At 47.1% G+C, this 21,152-nt stretch overlaps 1 protein-coding gene across 3 annotated transcripts in view; it reads left to right on the top strand.

Annotated features, from left to right (window-relative positions):
* The window catches only part of TENM2 (teneurin transmembrane protein 2), a 1,752,117-nt gene that overhangs the window by 1,268,269 nt on the left and 462,696 nt on the right, over nt 1-21,152 (top strand). For all 3 annotated transcript variants that reach the window (XM_060240624.1, XM_060240625.1, XM_060240626.1), the window contains one exon: nt 6,599-6,837. In XM_060240624.1, coding sequence (XP_060096607.1) covers nt 6,599-6,837 — 239 coding nt within the window. The remainder of the gene's footprint in view (nt 1-6,598; nt 6,838-21,152) is intronic.

Raw genomic sequence — 21,152 nt, 5'->3', positions numbered from 1 at the left:
CAACGCTTTCATCGCAATGTTCCTCATCTCAAATTGATGGCTTGGAGGATCAGCTTACAGCCTTCTCCAACAGAATAAAGCATGTCATGCTGAATTGCAGAAAGCCGTCAACTCATCATTCGTACGAAGGTAATTGGGCTAAGTTCATGAAGTTTGTGGCAGAGCAAGGTGTCACTGCCCCAGCTGCAAACTGGAGTATGTTTTTGAGTTCTTGCTGACACGAGTGGGTGCTGGTCTGAATCACTCCTCCATTTGAGTTTATTTAGCAGCAATTTCTGCCCACCGCATTTTGGTAGACGAGAAATCGGTCTTTACACATCCACACACAAAGTGCTTCTTGAAAGGTCTTCTTAGACTTTACCCACCTTCTAAGACGATATCTCCTGCATGGGGCCTTCCCTTGGTCCTAAATAGATTGACAGCAACTAAAAAGGTGGTCTTCCATGAAAGAAGGTGCAATGGTCATGTAGCCAATGGCTCAAAGGGCCATCATGTCATATGAACATATGAAGCTGCCTTATACTGAATCAGACCCTTGGTCCATCAAAGTCAGTATTGTCTACTCAGAGAGCCGCTGCCAGTCTGAGTAGACAATACTGACTTTGATGGACCGAGGGTCTGATTCAGTATAAGGCAGCTTCATATGTTCATATATATGTTCATATGACATGATGGCCCTTTGAGCCATTGGCTGCATGCCCGTTGCACCTTCTTTCATGGAAGACCACCTTTTTAGTTGCTGTTACAGCTGCCAGGAGAGGGGGTGAACTGGTAGCTTTGCGTTGTGACCCTCCTTCCATGATGGAGGGGTATCCTTGGCTCCTGATGTTTTGTTCCTCCTGAAAGTGGTGTCTAGTTTCCACCTCAATCTGGAGGTTGTTCTGCCCACCTTTTACCCTTCTCCGTGTTTGGAGGAAGAGAGACATCTGCACTCTTTGGATGCTGAACGGGCCCTGTTATTTTTCTGCACCGCACAAAGGCTTGCAGAAAGGTTCCCAATTTATTTGTTTCGTATGCAGCTCTGAGGCTGGGGCTCAAGGTCTCTGCCCAAAAGCTATCCAAGTGGATCACAGGGACAATTAGACTTTGCTGCCTACTGGCAAAGAGACCCTTGCCGGGCTCAATCCGTGCTCGCTCTACTAGGGCTTTGGCTACATCTACAGCTTTCTTCAAGGGCGCTTCCTTGACTGATATTTGTACTGCAGCAACCTGGACATCCCCTCATGTCTTCATGCAACATTATGCCCTTGATATCTGGAAGCACCCCAGAGCCCAGCTGGGCAACCTGGTCCTTTAATCCGCTATTTCTGCCTGACTGCCAGCTCCCTCCACCAGGTAAGCCTAGCTTGCTAATCTCCCATGGGTGTGAAGCACAGAGCGCATGAAGAAGATAAACAGGTTGTTTACCTGAAACTGATCATTTCGAGTGGTCATCTGTGCATTCACACCACCTGCCCTCCTTCCCCACTGCTGCTGGTCAAGTTTATTATAGACTGGCTGCGGTCAGAAGGAACTGGCGGGATCTCCGCACCCGCTTGGTGAGCATAGACATTGGGGCTGTTGCACATGCTCGCTGGGGTCCGGGCGCAAAAAATCCCAGACTTTGGAATCACAGATCGGGGATTGGCGCTGGTGCTTCATTCCATGGATGTGAATGCACAGATGACCACTCGAAGATCATCAGTTACAGGTAAGCAACCTGTTTTTACACATTCTAGAAAGAGCATAGCTATTTGGATGATGATTCCCGTTTTTTCTTATGAGACTTGGGACATAGTGCAGGATGAACAGATGTCCCACTTTGTAGTAAGGTCTTTTCCCTCTTGCCACTTCAGTTGGTGCTTTTTCTTTGTGGACCAATTGCTGGGCTAGAGCTGAGATTTCTAATAATTGTTTGTGTCTGAAGTAGCAGTGAATGGGCTAGGATCTTGAGAAGACAACTGTTCTGACTAGGGTCGCCAGGTCCCCTTGCTGTCATGGTGGGGGGATTTGGGGAGTGTTCTGGGGCCGATGTAATGATATTACCCAGAAGTGATATCACTGCATTAGCAACATTGTGTGCAACGCTCTGGTTTGGGGGCAAAACCTATAGAGTTTGCCAAAACCCAGAGTGTTGTCCTGCAACATCCCTCAGAAGTGATGTTATCATGTAGGCAACGTTACGCATGACATCCCTGTTTGGGGGTGGTGTGGATGAAAGCCCCCCAAAACATGGGAACCTCACCAGGACCTAGGGGCTGGCAACCCTAATGTGTGTTTTCCCCCTTTCCTGGTTGTGTAAATTGATCCTTCTATGGAAAATGCCCCATCGCCAAATATCAGTTTCTCTCACTTGCCAGTGGGAAGCGTGGTGTGGCCCACGTTGCAGGAACTGAAACGTGTGATCGGCAGTAATATTTTCTGAAATATAGATACCCCTATTGGTTTGCTGTGTAGAGTTAATTGGAATTCTATCGTTTGTTATGACCCAAGAGGTAGAAAGGGAGTGTTTGGGGCTCTCGACGGATTGTTTTACCTTATAAACTCTTTGTAAGTGTGTCAGTGTCAGTGATGACTATGCATAGGATCCTAATTTCTACTCTTCTCACCATATTGCAGACTCTACCCACTTCTGCCCTTTTTGCAAGCAGAGGCCTATTGCTATGCTGGTCTAGTGTGTGTGTATGTGTGTGTGTGTGTGTGTATGCTTGCATTGGACTCTATTACTGTAATGGGTTTTGAAAATAATTCTGTTCCACCCAGCAGACATAAATTGAGATTAGAATCGTGCTTTTAACTGGTTTCGGCATTACTGAATATTATCAAGTGACAGCTAAACGCACAGTGATTTTCTTTTTTTTAAGGATGGAGCTCAATATTATTTATCTTGCTGCTTGAAACATCAGTAGATGCTGAACACATCTCTTGTGATGATAATATGTATGTTGTGTTCCTTTACTTCAGTTGCTTTCAATTTTTTTTATATATAGTTTCCCATTGCTATGTTTGCAATGGGAAACATTGCTTTGATATTCCAAAACTTGAACGTGTTATTTACAGTGCTTATGCCTTCCGTTTGCCCTCAGGGCAAGCTGCAGTGTGGATCTTGGATATGTGGAACTCAGCGAACTTCCTTGTGCCCTATGGGAAATCCAGAAACCAACTGAGATCAACTTCTTAACAATCCCGCTTGAGCAACAAGTTAAAGGGCAAATAGGTGTGCAGTTCATATTCATGGCCTTTTATTCCTTTGGAGCAGGGGTCCCCAACCCCAGGCTGTGGCCCGCTACCAGGGCGTGGCCTGTTCGCAAATGGACCACAAAGCCTGGCTGCCCCCCTCCACCCCCCCCCCACCGGCCCTCACGGCACCACAATGGAATTTAGCTCCATCGCCCCAACGCCTTCCCTCCACCTTCCCTCTCTGGCACTGCAATGCAGTGCAGCATTCCATTGTTGCCTGCCCTCCCTCTGCCCCTCCCTTCCTCTGTCAGATCGCGCCAAGCAGAGCAGCACCGAAGCTGGGCCTTACCAGCTTTGATACGGATGGCGCGCCGTCTAACACTTTGAAGTATGCGCGAGAGAAGACTTTCCCCCTCTCACTTCCGGTTCCAGGAAGGAGGGGGGTGAAGTCTTCTCGTGTATTTCAAAGTGTTAGATGGTGCGTCGGCCGTATCGAAGCTGGTAAGGCTCAACTTCGGCACTGCTCTACTCGGCAAAATCAGACGGAGGGAGGGAGGGCGGGCAGGCATTGACGAAGCACTGCATTGCAGCACTGGGGAGGGAAGGCAGTGGTGGCGGCGGGGGGTGACAGAGCTAAAGGCTGCTTCTTCAGTGAGTCACCTGCCGCTGCAGAGGCGCTGTGAGGGGTGGGTGGGCAGCAAGGCTGCACGACGGGGCAGCGAGGCTGCACAGTGCCATAGGAGGGCGGGGCTGAATTCAGTGCCCCCACCCTGTTGGCCCTGGTCCCCGGTACCAAAAAGGTTGGGGACCACTGCTTTGGAGGTTCAGCAGTCAGGACTGCTAAGAGCTATGATGGGCCCCTGGACAAAGACTCCATCCAAGCTCCCCTCCTAACATATGTGGGTCTCTCTTCAGAATCAAAACCACACAGACAAGATAATTGATTAAAACTAGTATGCTGCTACTTGTCCCTGTGACAGATAGAAAAAGGGAGTGGCTTGCTGATGAGGCAAAATAATAGCAGTGCCTCAGTCAGGGCTGGCGCATCTGAGTTGGCCAAGTAGGTGGCTGCCCAGGGCACTACCTGGTCACTGGGGTTGCCTGCTCGGCTGCACACACCTCTGAGTGCCTGCACCACCCTGCTGCTCTCACCTTCCCAGGTCTGTGCTTCAGACAGTGTGGGCCACAGCTCCATGGACTGGATGTGCTGCCCGGCCACTCTCGCCTTCTCTGGGTCTGTGCTTCCGAAGCACAAACCCAGGGAAAGTTAAAGCGGTGGGGTAGTGAAGTCAGAGGCACTCGGAGCCTTTCTTGCTGTGCCTTCCTTGCTGCTCCGGGGGTGGGGAGGCTGGGGGCCTTGGACACCAGAAACCCTGGCACCAAGCCTTGCCTCCATCACATGCTCTCACCAAACTCATAAAGCATCAATTTCAGGAGTAATAGTAGAAGAAAATGACACAACTTGTAGTAACTTGGAGAGCCAGTTTGGTGTAGTGGTGAAGTGTGCGGACCCTTATCTGGGAGAACCGGGTTTGATTCCCCACTCTTCCACTTGCACCTGCTAGCATGGCCTTGGGTCAGCCATAGCTCTGGCAGAGGTTGTCCTTGAAAGGGCAGCTGCTGTGAGAGCCCTCTCCAGCCCCACCCACCTCACAGGGTGTCTGTTGTGGGGGAGGAAGGTAAAGGAGCTTGTGAGCCTCTCTGAGACTCTTTGGAGTGGAGGGCGGGATATAAACCCAATATCTTCATCTACCTCACAGGGTGTCTGTTGTGGGGGAGGAAGATAAAGGAGATTGTGAGCCGCTCTGAGACTCTTTGGAGTGGAGGGCAGGATATAAATCCAATATCTTCATCTACCTCACAGGGTGTCTGTTGTGGGGGAGGAAGATAAAGCAGATTGTGAGCTGCTCTGATACTCTTCGGAGTGGAGGGCAGGATATAAATCCAATATCTTCATCTACCTCACAGGGTCTCTGTTGTGGGGGAGGAAGATAAAGCAGATTGTGAGCTGCTCTGAGACTCTTCGGAGTGGAGGACGGGATATAAATCCAATATCTTCATCTACCTCACAGGGTGTCTGTTGTGGGGGAGGAAGGTAAAGGAGATTGTGAGCCGCTCTGAGACTCTTCGGAGTGGAGGGCGGGATATAAATCCAATATTTTCATCTACCTCACAGGGTGTCTGTTGTGGGGGAGGAAGGTAAAGGAGATTGTGAGCCACTCTGAGACTCTTCGGAGTGGAGGGCAGGATATAAATCCAATATCTTCTTCTAACTTCTGTTTTCAGTTAAGAACATAGATGACTTTTCACCTAAACTTAATTCTGCAGAAATCAGGATAGAATAAAATAGCGGTCCTGACATGATGAGAAAAGGACAGAGGAACCAGAAGGAATAGTAGCAGATGGAGACAAGAAAAGAAATGCAGGTATAATTGTGAAAGGTGGGGATGAGAGAAAGAGAGAGAGAAATGAGGAAGGGGTGGGCAAAGGAATAATAAAGGAAAAGAATGAAGTTGTGTAGACAGAGAGAAAATGATAGGTAAGGAAAAAAGTAGACTGAGAAAGGGAGCTGTTGAGCATGGTTAGCAAGCGCATACATCCTGGCCCCACTAGGGGACGGAGAAAACTCAACTCAGTGAAAAGTGAACGGTGAGCTGCCTTGTTCCTCCAGTTATAAGATCCAGAAAGTATTGAGAGTCAGGCTCAAAAAAAAATTGCTTTGCTCTGGACTTTTTTTGCCCCGATAGTTTGACTGACCAGCCCTCCATTTCTCCAGTGCTTATAGGCAGTAGGTAGTCAGGACAGGACTACAGACATTCTTAAAACTTAAACAAGAAGCTATACTATTCACCCTCTCTTGTCTGTCATGAACGGTAACCACTGTTGCACTGCCAGTGGAACTTTTAATATAGAATTGCAACAGCATGAATTAGAACTTCTGTGAGGCAAGAAATTTCCTAGGAACAGATATCCTGAAACAATAAGGCTTGTGAAACGTATGAAACTGACCGGCTTCTGAAGCGGCCAGATTAACCCAGGACTGAAAACATTTATACTTTTGTACCTCCCCCATTTTGGTGGCCCTGTTGCCAAAGCTGTATCCTGTACAAATATTAGAGACATTTGTAAGAGTCTTTGAGGAAAGATCACTTTTTTGACTGGCTTTGGAAGCTCAGAAAGGATAAATGATCGCTATTACCAATGTCCTGCTTTAACTTTCTACTAGCGGACTCGCTTCATACGCAAATAAATACATAAATAGTTGGATTTACTTGAATATTTACATATGTGATTGAAATTGCAGACGTTATTTCACAGCTAACATTTTTCTTCCTTCATCTTTGCCATTTTTTTTTTAATTCCTGAAGAGCTGAGTTACTATTCTGCTATAAGTACTACACTGCATCTCTTAACTGTGACCAATTTGTCTGCATTTCAGGCATTTCTTATTCAAGACATCTTCTGGAACAACTCCTCTGTTCAGTAGTTCTTCCCCTGGATACCCTTTGACCTCAGGAACTGTTTACACACCACCTCCCAGATTGTTACCTAGAAATACTTTCTCCAGAAATGCATTCAAGCTGAAAAAGCCCTCCAAGTATTGTAGCTGGAAATGTGCTGCTTTATCAGCTATCGCTGCAGCAACCTTGCTTGCCATCCTGCTGGCCTATTTCATAGGTAAGTCCACGTTTCAAGAAATCACACACAAGCAGCTTCGGGTCCTCCTGCTGGACTCCTCCTCATGCATTTTCTCGACTATATCGACAAGCAAAGCATTAACGAGAATTTGTTTCCAAAGTCATTTTTGTTAGGGAGAGGAAGTACACTGGTAAAGGGACACGGAATTGTAGTTCGTAATTTAATTTAAATCTTGTATTTTACATTTCTATTATTTGATGTTTATCCAACTAAGCTCTCCTTCACGATGGGAGGGTTAAAATGGCTGTTGGGTCAAGGGTTGCACGATACCCACTGGGTGGCTAGGAGATCTCCCCCCAGCTCCTGTTGCCTGGCACCCCTCCAGGGGCCAGTGGAAACACAATTAAGTAAAAAAAAAAATCACCAGCAATGTAACCGTGTCATATCACCTCTGAGGAAAACCCAGAAGTAGTCGCCAGGCCCCCTCAGGCCTCCACTGGGGGATGTGGGGGTAGGGCTGCCCAATCCCAGTTGGGAAACTCCTGGAGATTTGGGGTGGAGCCTGGAGTGGGCAAGAATCTCAGTTCGGTAAAATCCCATAGTATTTATCTTCCAAAGCATCCATTTTCTCCAGGGGAACTGCTTTCTATAGTTTGGAGATGAACTGTAATTCTGGGGGGAACCTCAGGTCCCACCTGGAGGTTGGCATCCCTACCCAGAAGTGATGTCGTGTCCCTTTAGGAATCGTGGGAGCTCTGCAGTTTCTATCCATTCCTAGAGCAACATGACATCACTTCCGGGTTTTCCCTGGAAGTGATGTAATGTTGTTGCGCTGATGGTGTCTCCTGCATGACCTCCCCTCGACTTCACGGGCCAACAGTCCTAATTGGGCACATCACACAACCTAATTCACTTTGGGATGAGAAAAAAAAATGGTGAAGACATCTTTTGATCCTTATGCCCATGGACAAATTCGTATCGCTTTAAGTCTTCAAACGAAGATTTCAGCCGTATATTCAAAGTTCATTGGAATTTTGCCAGCAGTTCCATTTGTTTTGTTCTCTACACGGTGACCGGTACTTTTTAGATGAATGCAACGCACATAAACCTTTTAAACTTTTGTTGTTATTCTGTCATGTTTTGTGGAACCAGTTTAGCAGCTATGTATATATATTTTTTTTTTTCAGTGTTAGATTACATGTTGTCGTTATTTCTGAATCGGCTCGTTCCCCGCTATGATTGTCTGGTTCTGTTATTGATCTTCCTTTTAAATGTGTCGTAAGATGTTAAGTCTACCAAATCAAGATAATCTGCGTTGTCGGTCGAGGGGCTTTCCCACCTCGCCATAATTCTAACGACAGCCATACATTTGTGAATTCTGTAGCTTCCTTTGATGCAAGCAATCATTCTTTGATTACATGGGGACGCTGTTAAAGTTACCAAAGAGATACAAAAGTAATGCAAGATATATAGAACACATGCAGTTCCACTTTGCTATGCCATTTGTTCCTGATACAATTTCTTCTGCGAGAGTGAAGAAAAGATTCCAAAATAGATTATATTTTGCCTAGAATCCTGCACTCCAGACATGCGTATGCCAAAGGAAAGAGAGAAGACTGAATGGAGAATGACATTCCTGAATGAAGGGTAAATTCACCTTCGTTAGAACTCTGACCTGCATTGCGCGTCTAGATGTAGTCTGACTTACCTGACATAAGAACACATATATTGCTCGACATCCATGAATATTTATGAAGACAAGTATCAAGGAATATGAATAAAATGGTCAAAAATAGGTCTCAGCTGGAAACTGTGTCTAAATAGCAACGATCCAGTAAGGTTCTCAGTAGGAGGGTTGGCTAAGAAAGAGCAGGTTGAAACTGAATCCATCAAAGACTGTGGCTGGGGGTGAGACTGGGGCTGGGGGTGGGACAGAATTGGAACCAGAGTGCAAATTACCAGCTCTTGATGGAGCACCGCTAATACTGGCACCATCTGCCAAGAAGCCTGGGCATGATGCTGGACACCTCCCTTTCAATGGAGGCCCAGGTCATGCATATTGCCAAGGTGGCATTTTTCCACCTCCGCCAATCCTGGCAACTAGCTCCTCTCCTATCATGTCCCAACCTAGCCACAGTGATCTATGCAATAGTCACCTCCAGATTAGATGACTGTAACTTGCTGTACATTGGCCTACCCAGAAATTCCGGTGAGTCTAGAATGTAGTGGCACAAATCCTGATGGAAACACCATGGTCAACACATACTTAATCAGTGCTGTGGTAGTTACTTTGGCTCCCTGTGGAGTACTGAGCCAGATTCAAGGTTCTGGTTTTGACCTTCAAGGCCTTGAGTAATTTGGGACCAATATATCTGCGGGACTGTCTCCTCTGATATGTCCCCGGAAGAGCTTTGCACTCTGCTGGTAACAATGCTGTGGTGATCCCTGACCCTAGGGAGGTACAGCTGTCCTTGACCAGGGCCAGGGTCTTTTCGGTCCTGGCCCTGATCTGGTGGAACTCTCTACCAGGTGACATCAGGGCCCTGTGGGATCTTATACAATTCCACAGGGCCTGTTAGACAGAGATGTTCCACCAGGCTTTTGGTTGAGGGCAGCAATGGCTTGCTACTCAGCTAGCACCTCCTCCCCCCCCCCCCCCCACTCCACACACACACACTTTGCAGATTTCCCTTCCCCATCCAGCATGACACTCGGCAGTCCAGAATGCAGAAAACCTTGTAGGGTGTTATCTGAGATTTTATATTTTAATTAATTTATTGTGTTGGTTTTGAAAAGCATATTGTTTCAATGTATGTTGTACGTCGCCCTGAGCCTGGCATGAGCTGGGATAGGGTGATTAATCAAGTTGAATAAATAATAATAGTTGCTCAATTACCCATTGAAATGACTAGGACCATTGCCATGACTTCACATGCCATCTGTTTCAGCGCAGCTAGTGTGGGTGGGTGGGCTTATCTTAATGATGCGGCATGCGAAGGCCAAGTCAGCAAAATGAAAACGTTACTAAAACTTCCGACAGTAGGCTTTTCATATCTAGTCCTTCCTTGTGTTCTTTGCTGTCTTTCTCCCCTAGTTAAAAGTCAGGTATACAATTAAGAAACAGAGCGGTGGATTTAAAAGGGCAGTATCTCAAAAGTAAATTTCTAATGGCACAAATAGGGTTGCCAAGTCCAACTTAAGAAATATCTGGGGACTTTGGGGGTGGAGCCAGGAAACTTTGGGGGTGGAGCCGGGAGACATTAGGGGTAGAGCCAAGATCAGGGCTGTGAACAGCATAATTGAACTCCAAAGGGAGTTCTGGCCATCACATTTAAAGGGACGGCACACCTTTTCAATGCTTTTCTTCCATAGGAAATAATGAAGGATAGGGGCACCTTCTTTTGGGGCTCATAGAATTGGACCCCCTGGTCCAATTGTTTTGAAACTTAGGGGATATATTGGGGAGAGGCACTAGATGCTGTACTGAAAATTTGGTGCCTCTACCTCAAAAAACAACTTCCCCCCAGAGCCCCAGATACCCGCGGATCAATTCTCCATTATTTTCTATGGAAATAAATCTCCATAGGGAATAACAGAGTGTCCAGCAGACATTTCCCTCCCCTCCCCCCGCTTTCTGACGACCCTGAAGCGGAGGGAGGACCTCCAAACCAGGGGATCCCCTGCCCCCACCTGGGGATTGGCAACCCTAGGCACAAATAGATATCAGGGTTTTTCCCCCCAGAAGGACTCCTGGATATTAACAGATCGCCTACTAGAGATGAGCAATAAAACATCAATTACATTAAATTCATTAATAAACAAAAAGGCCATTTTGTTGTAATGCTTACTCTGAATTCTGAAAGCATTTACATTCATTAACTCTAGTTTCGCTACCTTATCCTAGCACCTTGCTGCCTGCTTTAGAGTTTACATATATGAGAAAGGGGCAAAGAGGGAAGAGGACAGGATATGAAATCATTCCTTCTTCTCTCTGCTTGCCATTCTATATAGGTCAACAGTGTCTGGGGCTTGGCCCTTCCCTGCTCACTTTCCAACCAGCAAGGAAGGAGGTGTTTACTAAAAAGGGTAATAGTGTGGCAAAACAAAACAAAAGTAAATAAAAAAAAATCAACTGCTTTTAATCCATGCATATGTAATATAACTAGAAATTTGCCCACGTTAATTTTATTGTAAATATACTTGTACTCAACAAGTGGGAGAGGCTGTGGCTCAGTGGGTAGAGCATCTGATTTGCATATAGAAGGTTCAGTCCTGGGCATCTCCAGTTAAAAAGGATCAGATAATAGGTAATGTCTTCTATCTGAACCACTGGAGAGCCACTGCCATGAAAAACAGATGACACTTACCTTGATAGGCCAATGATATGATTCAGTACAAAGCAACTTGATGTGTTCCCTGGATGTGTATAGTGCTGAATAATGTTGGATGTGTGCAGTTTCAAATGAGTTCTGAAGATTAAGTTGTGGCGCATACAATATTTTTGTTTATTTGATGGTCACACAGATGCTGAAACTCAGGATTCTTTTTGTTTGCAGTGCATTGTTGCTGCCTTTTCCTGTCATATTCAGTCTTGTGGTGTCTAGCATCAGCGTGAGCTTGTGGTGTGATCTGTTGTTGTTTTTTACTGGTCTGGTTTTGTTATGGCATACCATAGAGTATGCCCCTCAAGGTGGTTGTTTTCTGTAGGGAAATTGATTTGACTTCAGCTTTCCAGCTCCCCACCTCCCTGCAGCCTCTATCTAGGAAAAGTACAGTTTTTCTCCACAGTGTGGACCAAAGCAGAAGGGAGACAATGTCAGCTGGGTACATTGTCACAAAGTCCATCTTGCAGCACCCATTCTCCAATGGGTGTTGATCTCTGACATATGGAGAGCAGTTGTAATTCCGAGTGACCTTTAGCCCTGGAGATTGGCAGCAGTGGTTCCCCAGAGGAAATGGCCGGTTTGGAGGGTGGAGTCTATGGCATTTTACCTGTCTAAAGTCCAACGCCTCCTCAAACCCACCCTTTTTAGGCTCCACCCCTCAAATCTCCAGGAATTTCCTAACCTGGAGTTGACAACCCTATCTCCTTCCCAGATGGTGCTGCCAGGCCTAAGGTAGCCAGTTTCCAGGTGGAGCTTGAAGATCTCCAGATATCACAACTGAACTCCATACAATAGATCTCTCTCCCCACTGGAGAAAATAACTAATATGGAGGGTGGACTCTATGGCATTATATTCAGCTGAGGCCTCTTCCCTCCCCAAACTCTGGTTTCTGTAGACTCCACCACAAAATCTCCAGGGATTTCCCACTAATCTGGAGCTGGCAACCCTAGTCAGGACTGGCCTCAATGAGTTCTCCCTCAAAGGCCAAAATAGGCCTGGAAAGGACCTCTCCCCCCACACCTTTTACTAGCAGAACCAAGCTTGGTTGCCTTTTACTGACAGAACCAAGCTTGGTTGCTTAGCAACAGCCACTGCCTAGCAGCTTCCCCAGTGGCCCAATCCTTGCCTGTCCTGGGGATGGAACGTGGGGTCTCTTTGAGCAACATGCAGTTGAGCCAAAGGAGGGTAGGTGAATTGTCCCCAAGATGGTTAGGCTTTTATATCTGTAAGGATTTGCTTGGATTTCTATCCTGCCTTTCCCCTCCACAGCAGGGCTCACTAGTCTCTGGTGATTCAGCTCTAGGAAATTGGTGAAAATAGATCTGATTCTGCAGGAATAGCTTCTAAAATAGGGGAATCAGAGGAGAAAGTCATTGCTTCATCATCCCTTTTATCTCCCTTTTGTTGCTGTTGTTAATTTGTTTCTTAATCCTTCCCTTTTATGGGGATAGCTTTTCGGTGTTCAGTACACAGAGGAATAAAAGCAGGGAAAAAACAGGAAGAATTGTTTCTGGAAGAACTGTTCCGTTTCATAACATTGTAGAAGTGCTATGGCACTGATAACAGTGATGGATTCAGCATTTGTTAATCATGCATTCAGAATTACAGATTTTGGGATACGTAAAGATGCCAGTACTGTGCAAACTTAGAGTTATTTTGTTTGTGACATTAAGGAAGCGGAACAGGAAGTGCATTGATTGCACTTACTATTTTGGAACTTCTCTGCTACTGGCACATATTGCTTACTGAAGAAACAAACGGAAAGTTCCCCCTTTGCACATGTCACAAGGCACCGAAACAACAACAACAAAAAAATTTTATTTGTATCCCGCCCTCCCCGCCGGAGCAGGCTCAGGGCGGCTAACAATATCATTCAAGTTTCAATTATACAGAGATAAATAAAATTACATTTAAATATTATAAACAATTCAATTGAAATTCTGGTTAAGTTTAAAAATTTGATTAAATTAAATTGATAAAAGTGCTAATACTACGTTTATTCTATGGTTTTTATGATGGCGGTTTTCACTAGCAGTTTCCTTTTTCATCAGCGAAGGCCAGTCGAAAGAGGAAGGTCTTGCAGGCCCTGCGGAATTGTTCGAGATCCCGCAGGGCCCGCATTTCCTCTGGAAGTTGGTTCCATATGTTCGGGGCTATAGAGGAGAAGGCCCGGTTACGGGTGCTTTGCAGCTTCACCTCTCTCGGTCCGGGGGTAGTCAACAAGTTTTTCCCGGCTGACCTCAGTGCTCTCTGGGGTTCATATGGGGAGAGACGGTCCCTAAGGTAGACAGGTCCTCGACCATATAGGGCTTTAAAGGTAATGACCAGCACTTTGTAACGGACCCGGTATATAACTGGCAGCCAGTGCAGCTCGCGCAGTCCAGGCTGTATGTGCTCCCATTTAGGAAGCCCCAACAGCAGTCTGGCTGCTGCATTCTGTACCAGCTGCAGCTTCCGGGTTCGGTACAGAGGCAGCCCCAAGTAGAGGGCATTGCAGTAATCCAGTCTCGAGGTGACCGTTGCATGAAGCACCGTTGCCAGATCTTGGCGCTCTAGGAAGGAAGCCAACTGCTTTGCCCGCCTTAGATGGAAAAAGGCTGACTTGGCAGTGGCTGCAATCTGGGCCTCCATTAATAATGAAGGCTCCAGTAAGACTCCCAGGCTCCTAACCCGGTGCGCCACTTTCAGCAGCGCCTCGTCAAAGACTGGGAGAGGTATTTCCCCTTCCCGAGTGCCCCGACCCAGACAAAGGACTTCTGTCTTCACTGGATTCAATTTCAGCCCGCTCCTCCTCAACCAAGTTGCCATATCCTGCAAGGCCCGGTCTAAGTTCTCTGGGATGCAGTCAGGCCGGCCGTCCATCAGCAGATAGAGTTGGGTGTCATCTGCATATTGATGGCACCCAAGTCCATGTCTCCTGGCAATCTGGGCAAGGGGGCGCATATAGATATTAAATAGCATTGTTGAGAGAACTGCCCCCTGAGGCACTCCACAATCCAGTGTGTGCCTCTGGGACCGCTCGCCCCCAATTACCACCCTTTGTCCCCGATCCTTGAGGAAGGAGGAGAGCCATTGTAGGGCAGACCCCCTCACCCCTACATCGGCGAGGCGGTGGGTCAGTAGCCGATGGTCAACCGTGTCGAACGCGGCCGACAGGTCCAGCAACATCAGCACCGCCACACCGCCCCGATCCAGGTGCCATTGGAGATCGTCCACCAGGGCGACCAGTACTGTCTCCGTCCCATAACCCGGGCGAAAGCCGGACTGGCAAGGGTCTAGGATGGAAGCGTCATCGAGAAAGCTCTGCAACTGTGACGCCACTGCCCTCTCTATTATTTTACCTAAAAATGGTAAATTAGAGACCGGTCGGTAGTTTGCCAATTCGGCCGGGTCTGCTGTACTTTTTTTCAAGAGGGGACGGACCAAAGCCTCTTTTAGAGATGATGGAAAGCGCCCCTCCGAGAGGGATCTATTTATGATGTCCCGTAAAGGACATTCAAGCTCCCTCAGGCAAGATTTAATTAGCCAGGAGGGGCATGGGTCCAAATCACAAGTTGTAGGGTGTGCAGAGGAGAGGATTCCGTCAACTTCCTCCAGGCTGAGGAAACAAGGGGGGGGGGGCAAATTTCATCCTACCATTCCATTGCCATTAAAATCATTTGTGTGGAGCAGCATTCTAGGTTTGCAAGCACTAATGTTTGTGTAATTCCAGTCTAGGGTTGCCAGCCCTCAGGTCCCAGCAGAAGTTCCCCTGTTGGGGGGGGGGAGTGGGGCTTTGATCTGCCTCTGGCAATGTAGCCAATGGGGGCCACAAACAGGGTCATTGTCAAGCTGACAGAACCAAGCTTGGTTGCTTTTACTGACAGAACCAAGCTTGGTTGCTTAGCAACAGCCACTGCCTAGCAGCTTCCCCAGTGGCCCAATCCTTGCCTGTCCTGGGGTTGGAATGTGGGGTCTCTTTGAGCAACATGCAGTTGAGCCAAAGGAGGGTAGGTGAATTGTCCCCAAGATGGTTAGGCCACCCTCAAACAGGGACATTGTCAAGCAACATCCCTGACGTCATGATGTCACTTCCAGGCGATGTGATCCCACTGGAGATGTCACATGGCAACACTCAGTTTTTTGGGGCGAACTCTGCTGTTTTGAAGGAAAAAGACCCCTTGAGTTTTGCCCCCAAGCCACAGCATCATGTGCTACATTGCCGGTGTGATGATGTCACTTCTGGGTGATGTCGCCATGTTGGGGATGCCACATGGGACATCTTGGCACTCCCAGAATCCCCCCTCCCCAAAATCACCCCACTGCAATGGCGAGGGGACCTGGCAATCCTATTCTAATTAGGTGGATTGTTTATTTTACGCTGCTGCATGGTCTAGGCTACTGGTATGGAAACTTCAAATGGGATTGGAATCCCACACAGATGAAATATTTGCAGATGTTAACCCATCCCCACATTCTGTCACATGGATGTGTCCTTCAGAAGACTCCATGTGTGCATTTGCACCAGCTTCCGGTTAAAAAACAATCAGACAGAATTAGTGCTTTTACATGTTTCGTGAACTTGTTGATACAGTTTATAATATGACAGAAAAGCAATGCATATTTAGACTTATAAACGACAGCAAAGTGCCACTCAGCGTTCTCAGTATTTAACTAAAATGTGCTGTTGTTATATTAGAAATAAATGTAATACTGTAGTAAGAATATAAATTGTTTTATATTTAAGAGCATCAGTAAAGCCCCAATAGTTACAGATTTGAGGAATATCTTATTTAATAAGTATGCATGTCTCAGTTTCTATCCTGTTTCCATTATGTGGAGAACTACTAACAGGTAGTGTTAGTAAGTACAAAACTGTTACTATGTATTGACAGTGTTTCAGTGTACATGATATACGTTCAGTTCTGTGTTACATTACATATATACTTGAGTATGCACTCACGTAAGTGTCTGCATGGTTGTTTTTCTCTTGGAGGTAATGGGTAATGCATTTGAAATTTTGCCTCTCTGCCACTTTCAACATTCCCGAAGTAATGTCGCTGTGCAAAACCACAATAATATGTCCAGTGTTTCATGTTGGTGAAAATTAAGAGAAAGCAAGAAAGTCAGATTTTGGGGTGAAGGAAAAAGTAAACGTAAAAATATTAAAGCTGAGAGGAAATAACTTTTATGAAACGGATACTTGAATACAGTTTACATAGCCGTTGTCTGGATTTAAAATTGTTCCTCCTGCGTTTTTTACTTGGTGTGCATGAATGTAATAAGCTCAGATTAGTGATAGTTTTACTTCTGCATCATAGAAGCAAAGTGGGTCAATGAAAAGGAAGTTTCATGTGAATCCTGCTAACATTTATAAGGCATCCAGAGCTTTTTTTGTAGCAGGAACTCCTTTGCATATTAGGCCACACACCCCTGATGTAGCCAATCCTCCTGCAGCTTACAGTAAACCCTGTACTAAGAGCCTTGTAAACCCTTGAAGGATTGGCTACATCAGGGGTGCATGGCCTAATATGCAAAGGAGTTCCTGCTACAACAAAAAGCCCTGATGACATCTCTCTTTAGGTGTTTTTCGGGGGGGGGGGCATCAACAGATCGCAACAAATATTTTCACTACTTTGTAATGAGGCTTCACATAATCCCAAACCCATGAGTTTTGCAGAAGATCCATTCCTAGGATCACTGGGAATTTGCAGCAACTAGGAGGCAAGGAGCTGCTGCCTCCCACGGCAAAACAACCACATTCCCCAGAAAATGTAGCATAATTTTTATGATGATGACATGGTGGGAACTAGGGTTGCCAAGTCGAACCCCAGAAATATCTGGGGACTTTGGGGGTGGAGCCAGGAGACTTTGGGGGTGGAGCCAGGAGACACTGGGGTAGAGCTAGGGGGAGGGGGAAAACGATGCTGGGGAGCGTGGCGAGTCGCCCCGCTGCTGCCGCCTCTTCTCCGCTCGCCGTGCTGCCCCTCTGAGATGGGCTCAGCCTGAGCCCATCTCGGAGGAGCAGCCACGGCGAGCAGAGAAGAGGCGGCTGCGGCACGGCGGCCTCTTCTCCGCTCACCGTGGCTGCTCCTCCGAGATTGGCTCAGCGTGAGCCCATCTTGGAGGAGCAGCCACGGTGAGCAGAGAAGAGGCCGCCGCGCCGCAGCCGCCTCGCCCGCTCTGCCTCTGGGGTGGAAGCGAAGGGGGGGTGGAGGCGGACCGGGAGCGTGGCGAGCCGCAAGTCCGGGTCCTAGAAGGGCCCGGATTCGCGGCTCGCCATGCTCCTGGCCTGCCTCACCCTCCCCTGTGCTGCTGCCGTCTCTTGGCTGCTCCTCCGAGATGGGCTCCCCATTTTTTGGGGGAGCGGGGGAAGAGGGTGGAAACCCTGGGGTCCCCCGCCAGGGCGGGAGGGTTGGGAAGCCTAGTGGGAACCAAAAGGCCAAAGACAACAGAGCAGGGCTATATCAAACTCATTTGTGATGAGGGCCGGATCTGACATAAATGAGACCTCCTTGGGCTGGGCCATGCGTGTCATAAAATGTAATGCCAGGGAGCAGAGAGGTAAACTTCATACAGGACACAAACAAACACAATTAAAGGGTTTTTTTTTAAAAAAAACCCTAAATAAAACATGCCTAAAACATTAGAAGTAGGGTTGCCAAGTCCAATTTAAGAAATATCTGGGGACTTTGGGGGTGGAGCCAGGAGACTTTGGGGGTGGAGCCAGGAGACATTGGGGTGGAGCCAAGATCAAGGCTGTGACCAGCATCATTGAACTCCAAAGGGAGTTCTGGCCATCACATTGAAAGGGACGGCACACCTTTTCAATGCCTTCCTTCCATAGGAAATAATGAAGGATAGGGGCACCTTCTTTTGGGGCTCATAGAATTGGACTCCCTGATCCAATCGTTTTGAAACTTGGGGGATATTTTGGGGAGAGGCACTAGATGCTGTATGGAAGATTTGGTGCCTCTACCTCAACAAACAGACCCCCCCCCCAGAGCCCCAGATACCCGCAGATCAATTCTCCATTATTTTCTATGGAAATAAATTTCCGTAGGGAATCATAGAGTTCCCAGCAGACATTTCCCTCCCCTTCCCTCCCCCCGCTTTCTGACGACCCTGAAGCGGGGGGGGGAGGGCCTCCAAACCGGGGGATCCCCTGCCCCCACCTGGGGATTGGCAACCCTAATTAGAAGTTGTGCCATATTGTGTGTATTTAGCAGTCTCTGATAACTGTGCTGTAGCAATCTTGAGTGTGCTGTTCAGGTGTGTCTCTGTAAGTTGCAAACCTACTTTTTATTTACTGAAGTTCATTACAGAAATCTCACGGTCAGTGCTTTGAGCCTGAGATGCAGAGGAAAACACAAAAATGTTGACCTGCTGTACACAAACTGCCTGAAAATTTAGACCGGGCCTTGCAGGACATGGCAATGTGGTTGAGGGGGAGCGGGCTGAAATTGAATCCAGCGAAGACAGAAGTCCTTTGTCTGGGTCGGGGCGCCCGGGAAGGGGAAATACCTCTCCCGGTCTTCGACGGGGCGCCACTGAAAGCAGCGCACCGGGTCAGGAGTCTGGGAGTTTTACTGGAGCCTTCTTTATCAATGGAGGCCCAGATTGCAGCCACTTCCAAGTCAGCCTTTTTTCACCTGAGGCGGGCAAGGCAGTTGGCTCCCTTCCTAGAGCGCCAAGACCTGGCAACGGTACTTCACGCAACGGTCACCTCGAGACTGGATTACTGTAATGCCCTCTACATGGGGCTGCCTCTGTACCGAACCCGGAAGCTGCAGCTGGTGCAGAACGCAGCGGCCAGACTGTTGTTGGGGCTCCCTAAATGGGAGCACATACAGCCTGGGCTGCGCGAGCTGCACTGGCTGCCAGTTACATACCGGGTTCGTTACAAAGTGCTGGTCATTACCTTTAAAGCCCTATATGGTCGAGGACCTGTCTACCTTAGGGACCGTCTCTCCCCATACGAACCCCAGAGAGCACTGAGGTCAGCTGGAAAAAACTTGTTGACCACCCCCGGACCGAAAGAGGTGAAGCTGCAATGTACCCGTAACCGGGCCTTCTCCTCTGCAGCCCCGAACCTATGGAACCAACTTCCAGAGGAAATGCGGGCCCTGCGGGACCTTGAACAATTCCGCAGGGCCTGCAAGACCTTCCTCTTCCGACTGGCTTTCGCTGACGAAGAAAGAAATTGCTAATGATTACCGCCATTATAAAAGCACAACTAGCATTAGCACTTTTATCAACTTAATTAAGTGATTTTAAACTTATCAGAATTTTTAATGTTTAATGTTAATGTAACCTTGTCTTTTGTATAAGGGAAACTGAATGATGTTGTTAGCCGCCCTGAGCCTGCTCCGGCGGGGAGGGCGGGATATAAATAAAATTACCTACCTACCTACCTACCTACCTCGTGTGCCGGTCAGCCAATGGAGAAAATAGAGGCTTTGCTCTGTAGCTTGATTGTCCAAACCTGGCAAAGCAAGCTGTGATGCAGAAGGAGGCAAGAGAAGGAGAAGGAAGCAGGCAACAGTGAGTTGCTCATGGGCCTGATAGGAGCCTTCCAGGGGCCTGATCCGGTCCCTGGACTTCATGTTTGACACCCCTGCAATACAGGATATTACTAAGAAAGTGCTAACTAGTATTGTTTTCCTGCTTCTTACCTTTCTCCCTCCTTCCCCTCTCCCTTATCATGTTCTGCATCGCTCATTGTCTTTTCAGTGCCATAATTAATTTTGTCTTTTTTTTTTTTAAGTCACACTGCGTCGAATGATCAGGCTCTGAATAAGTGGAATATCATGAATCACCAATCTCCAGATGCTAGAGTCCGGTGTACTGCATGTGGAGGTTATGGGATTTTTAGACCATGAAAACCAGGAACTCTTTAAAACTATGGGTCAGATGGCAAACCTGCTAATATGATCTGTGTTGTTCGCAATTAGTTTAAAAAAAAAAAAAAGCATATACCAGAAGAGCTATTGATATCCTGTCTTTCTACTGTGTAGGTAGAGCAGAGATTAAAGTGTCAGTAAAACCGTTTTTATAGTTCTTTCCTTCCAAGCCAAAAGAATTAGAAAGTCACCTTGTCATTTTGCGCTGCAGTAGTTCTTGCCAAACGCAAAATGCCGTGTTTTTAAGTATTCCTCCAAACTACTCTGACTTCTGTCAATCTGACTCTGAACTTGGAAAGCATCAGGCCATCAACATGTCAGAATGTTAAAAGCGATGTAATTTGGGGGTACTTAGGGTTTCCTTTGGAAACAATAGAGGTATTATTTTCTACAGAAGCTAAAAGCTGGCAATGTATTTAAAGTTGTTCTCCTTGAAAATTGATATGTTGAGACTCATACTTATGACTCGTAGAGAGCTGGGACAATTTTTGTTGCCTCCCGTCATGTGAAACAGGCAAGGACAGGATTGGAAAAGTTGAAAAGAAAATGACAGCAAGAGATGATAAAGATGCGATATGTGTGCATACAGAATACGGAGCAATTCACTATTGAGGTTTTCTTTTTGCTGTAAATTAAGGTGAGACTTAAAGAAGATTGTTAAATACATTCATCTTTCTCGCTTGACTTCGCAAACGAAGATTTAAGAAGGGTGCAGTAGTCCATGTCTGCTGCAGGCTCGCTGGTGGCTGACAAGACCAATGCGGGACAGGCAGATCCGGCCACAGTGGCTGCAGGGAAAAGTCTGATTTGGGGTTGGTGCTGTAGCAGTGCGATTCTTCCTCAATCTCCTTTTGTCCTCAAGACCAGCTATGCGCGCGTTCTCAAAGGAAGAGACAGCCTGGTGGATGGTGTGCCTCCATGCTTTGCAATCTGAGGTTAGGTCAGACCACTGGTGATGGTTGATGCGACAGGTGCCAAGGGATTTCTTCAAGGAGTCCTTGTACCTCTTCTTTGGTGCCCCTCTATTTCGATGGCCAGTGGAAAGTTCGCCAAACAGAGCAATCTTGGGAAGGCGGTGGTTTTCTA

Source organism: Heteronotia binoei, chromosome 5, assembly GCF_032191835.1.
Source record: "Heteronotia binoei isolate CCM8104 ecotype False Entrance Well chromosome 5, APGP_CSIRO_Hbin_v1, whole genome shotgun sequence".
Taxonomy (NCBI): domain Eukaryota; kingdom Metazoa; phylum Chordata; class Lepidosauria; order Squamata; family Gekkonidae; genus Heteronotia; species Heteronotia binoei.
This window is presented reverse-complemented; position numbering and strand designations above follow the sequence as displayed.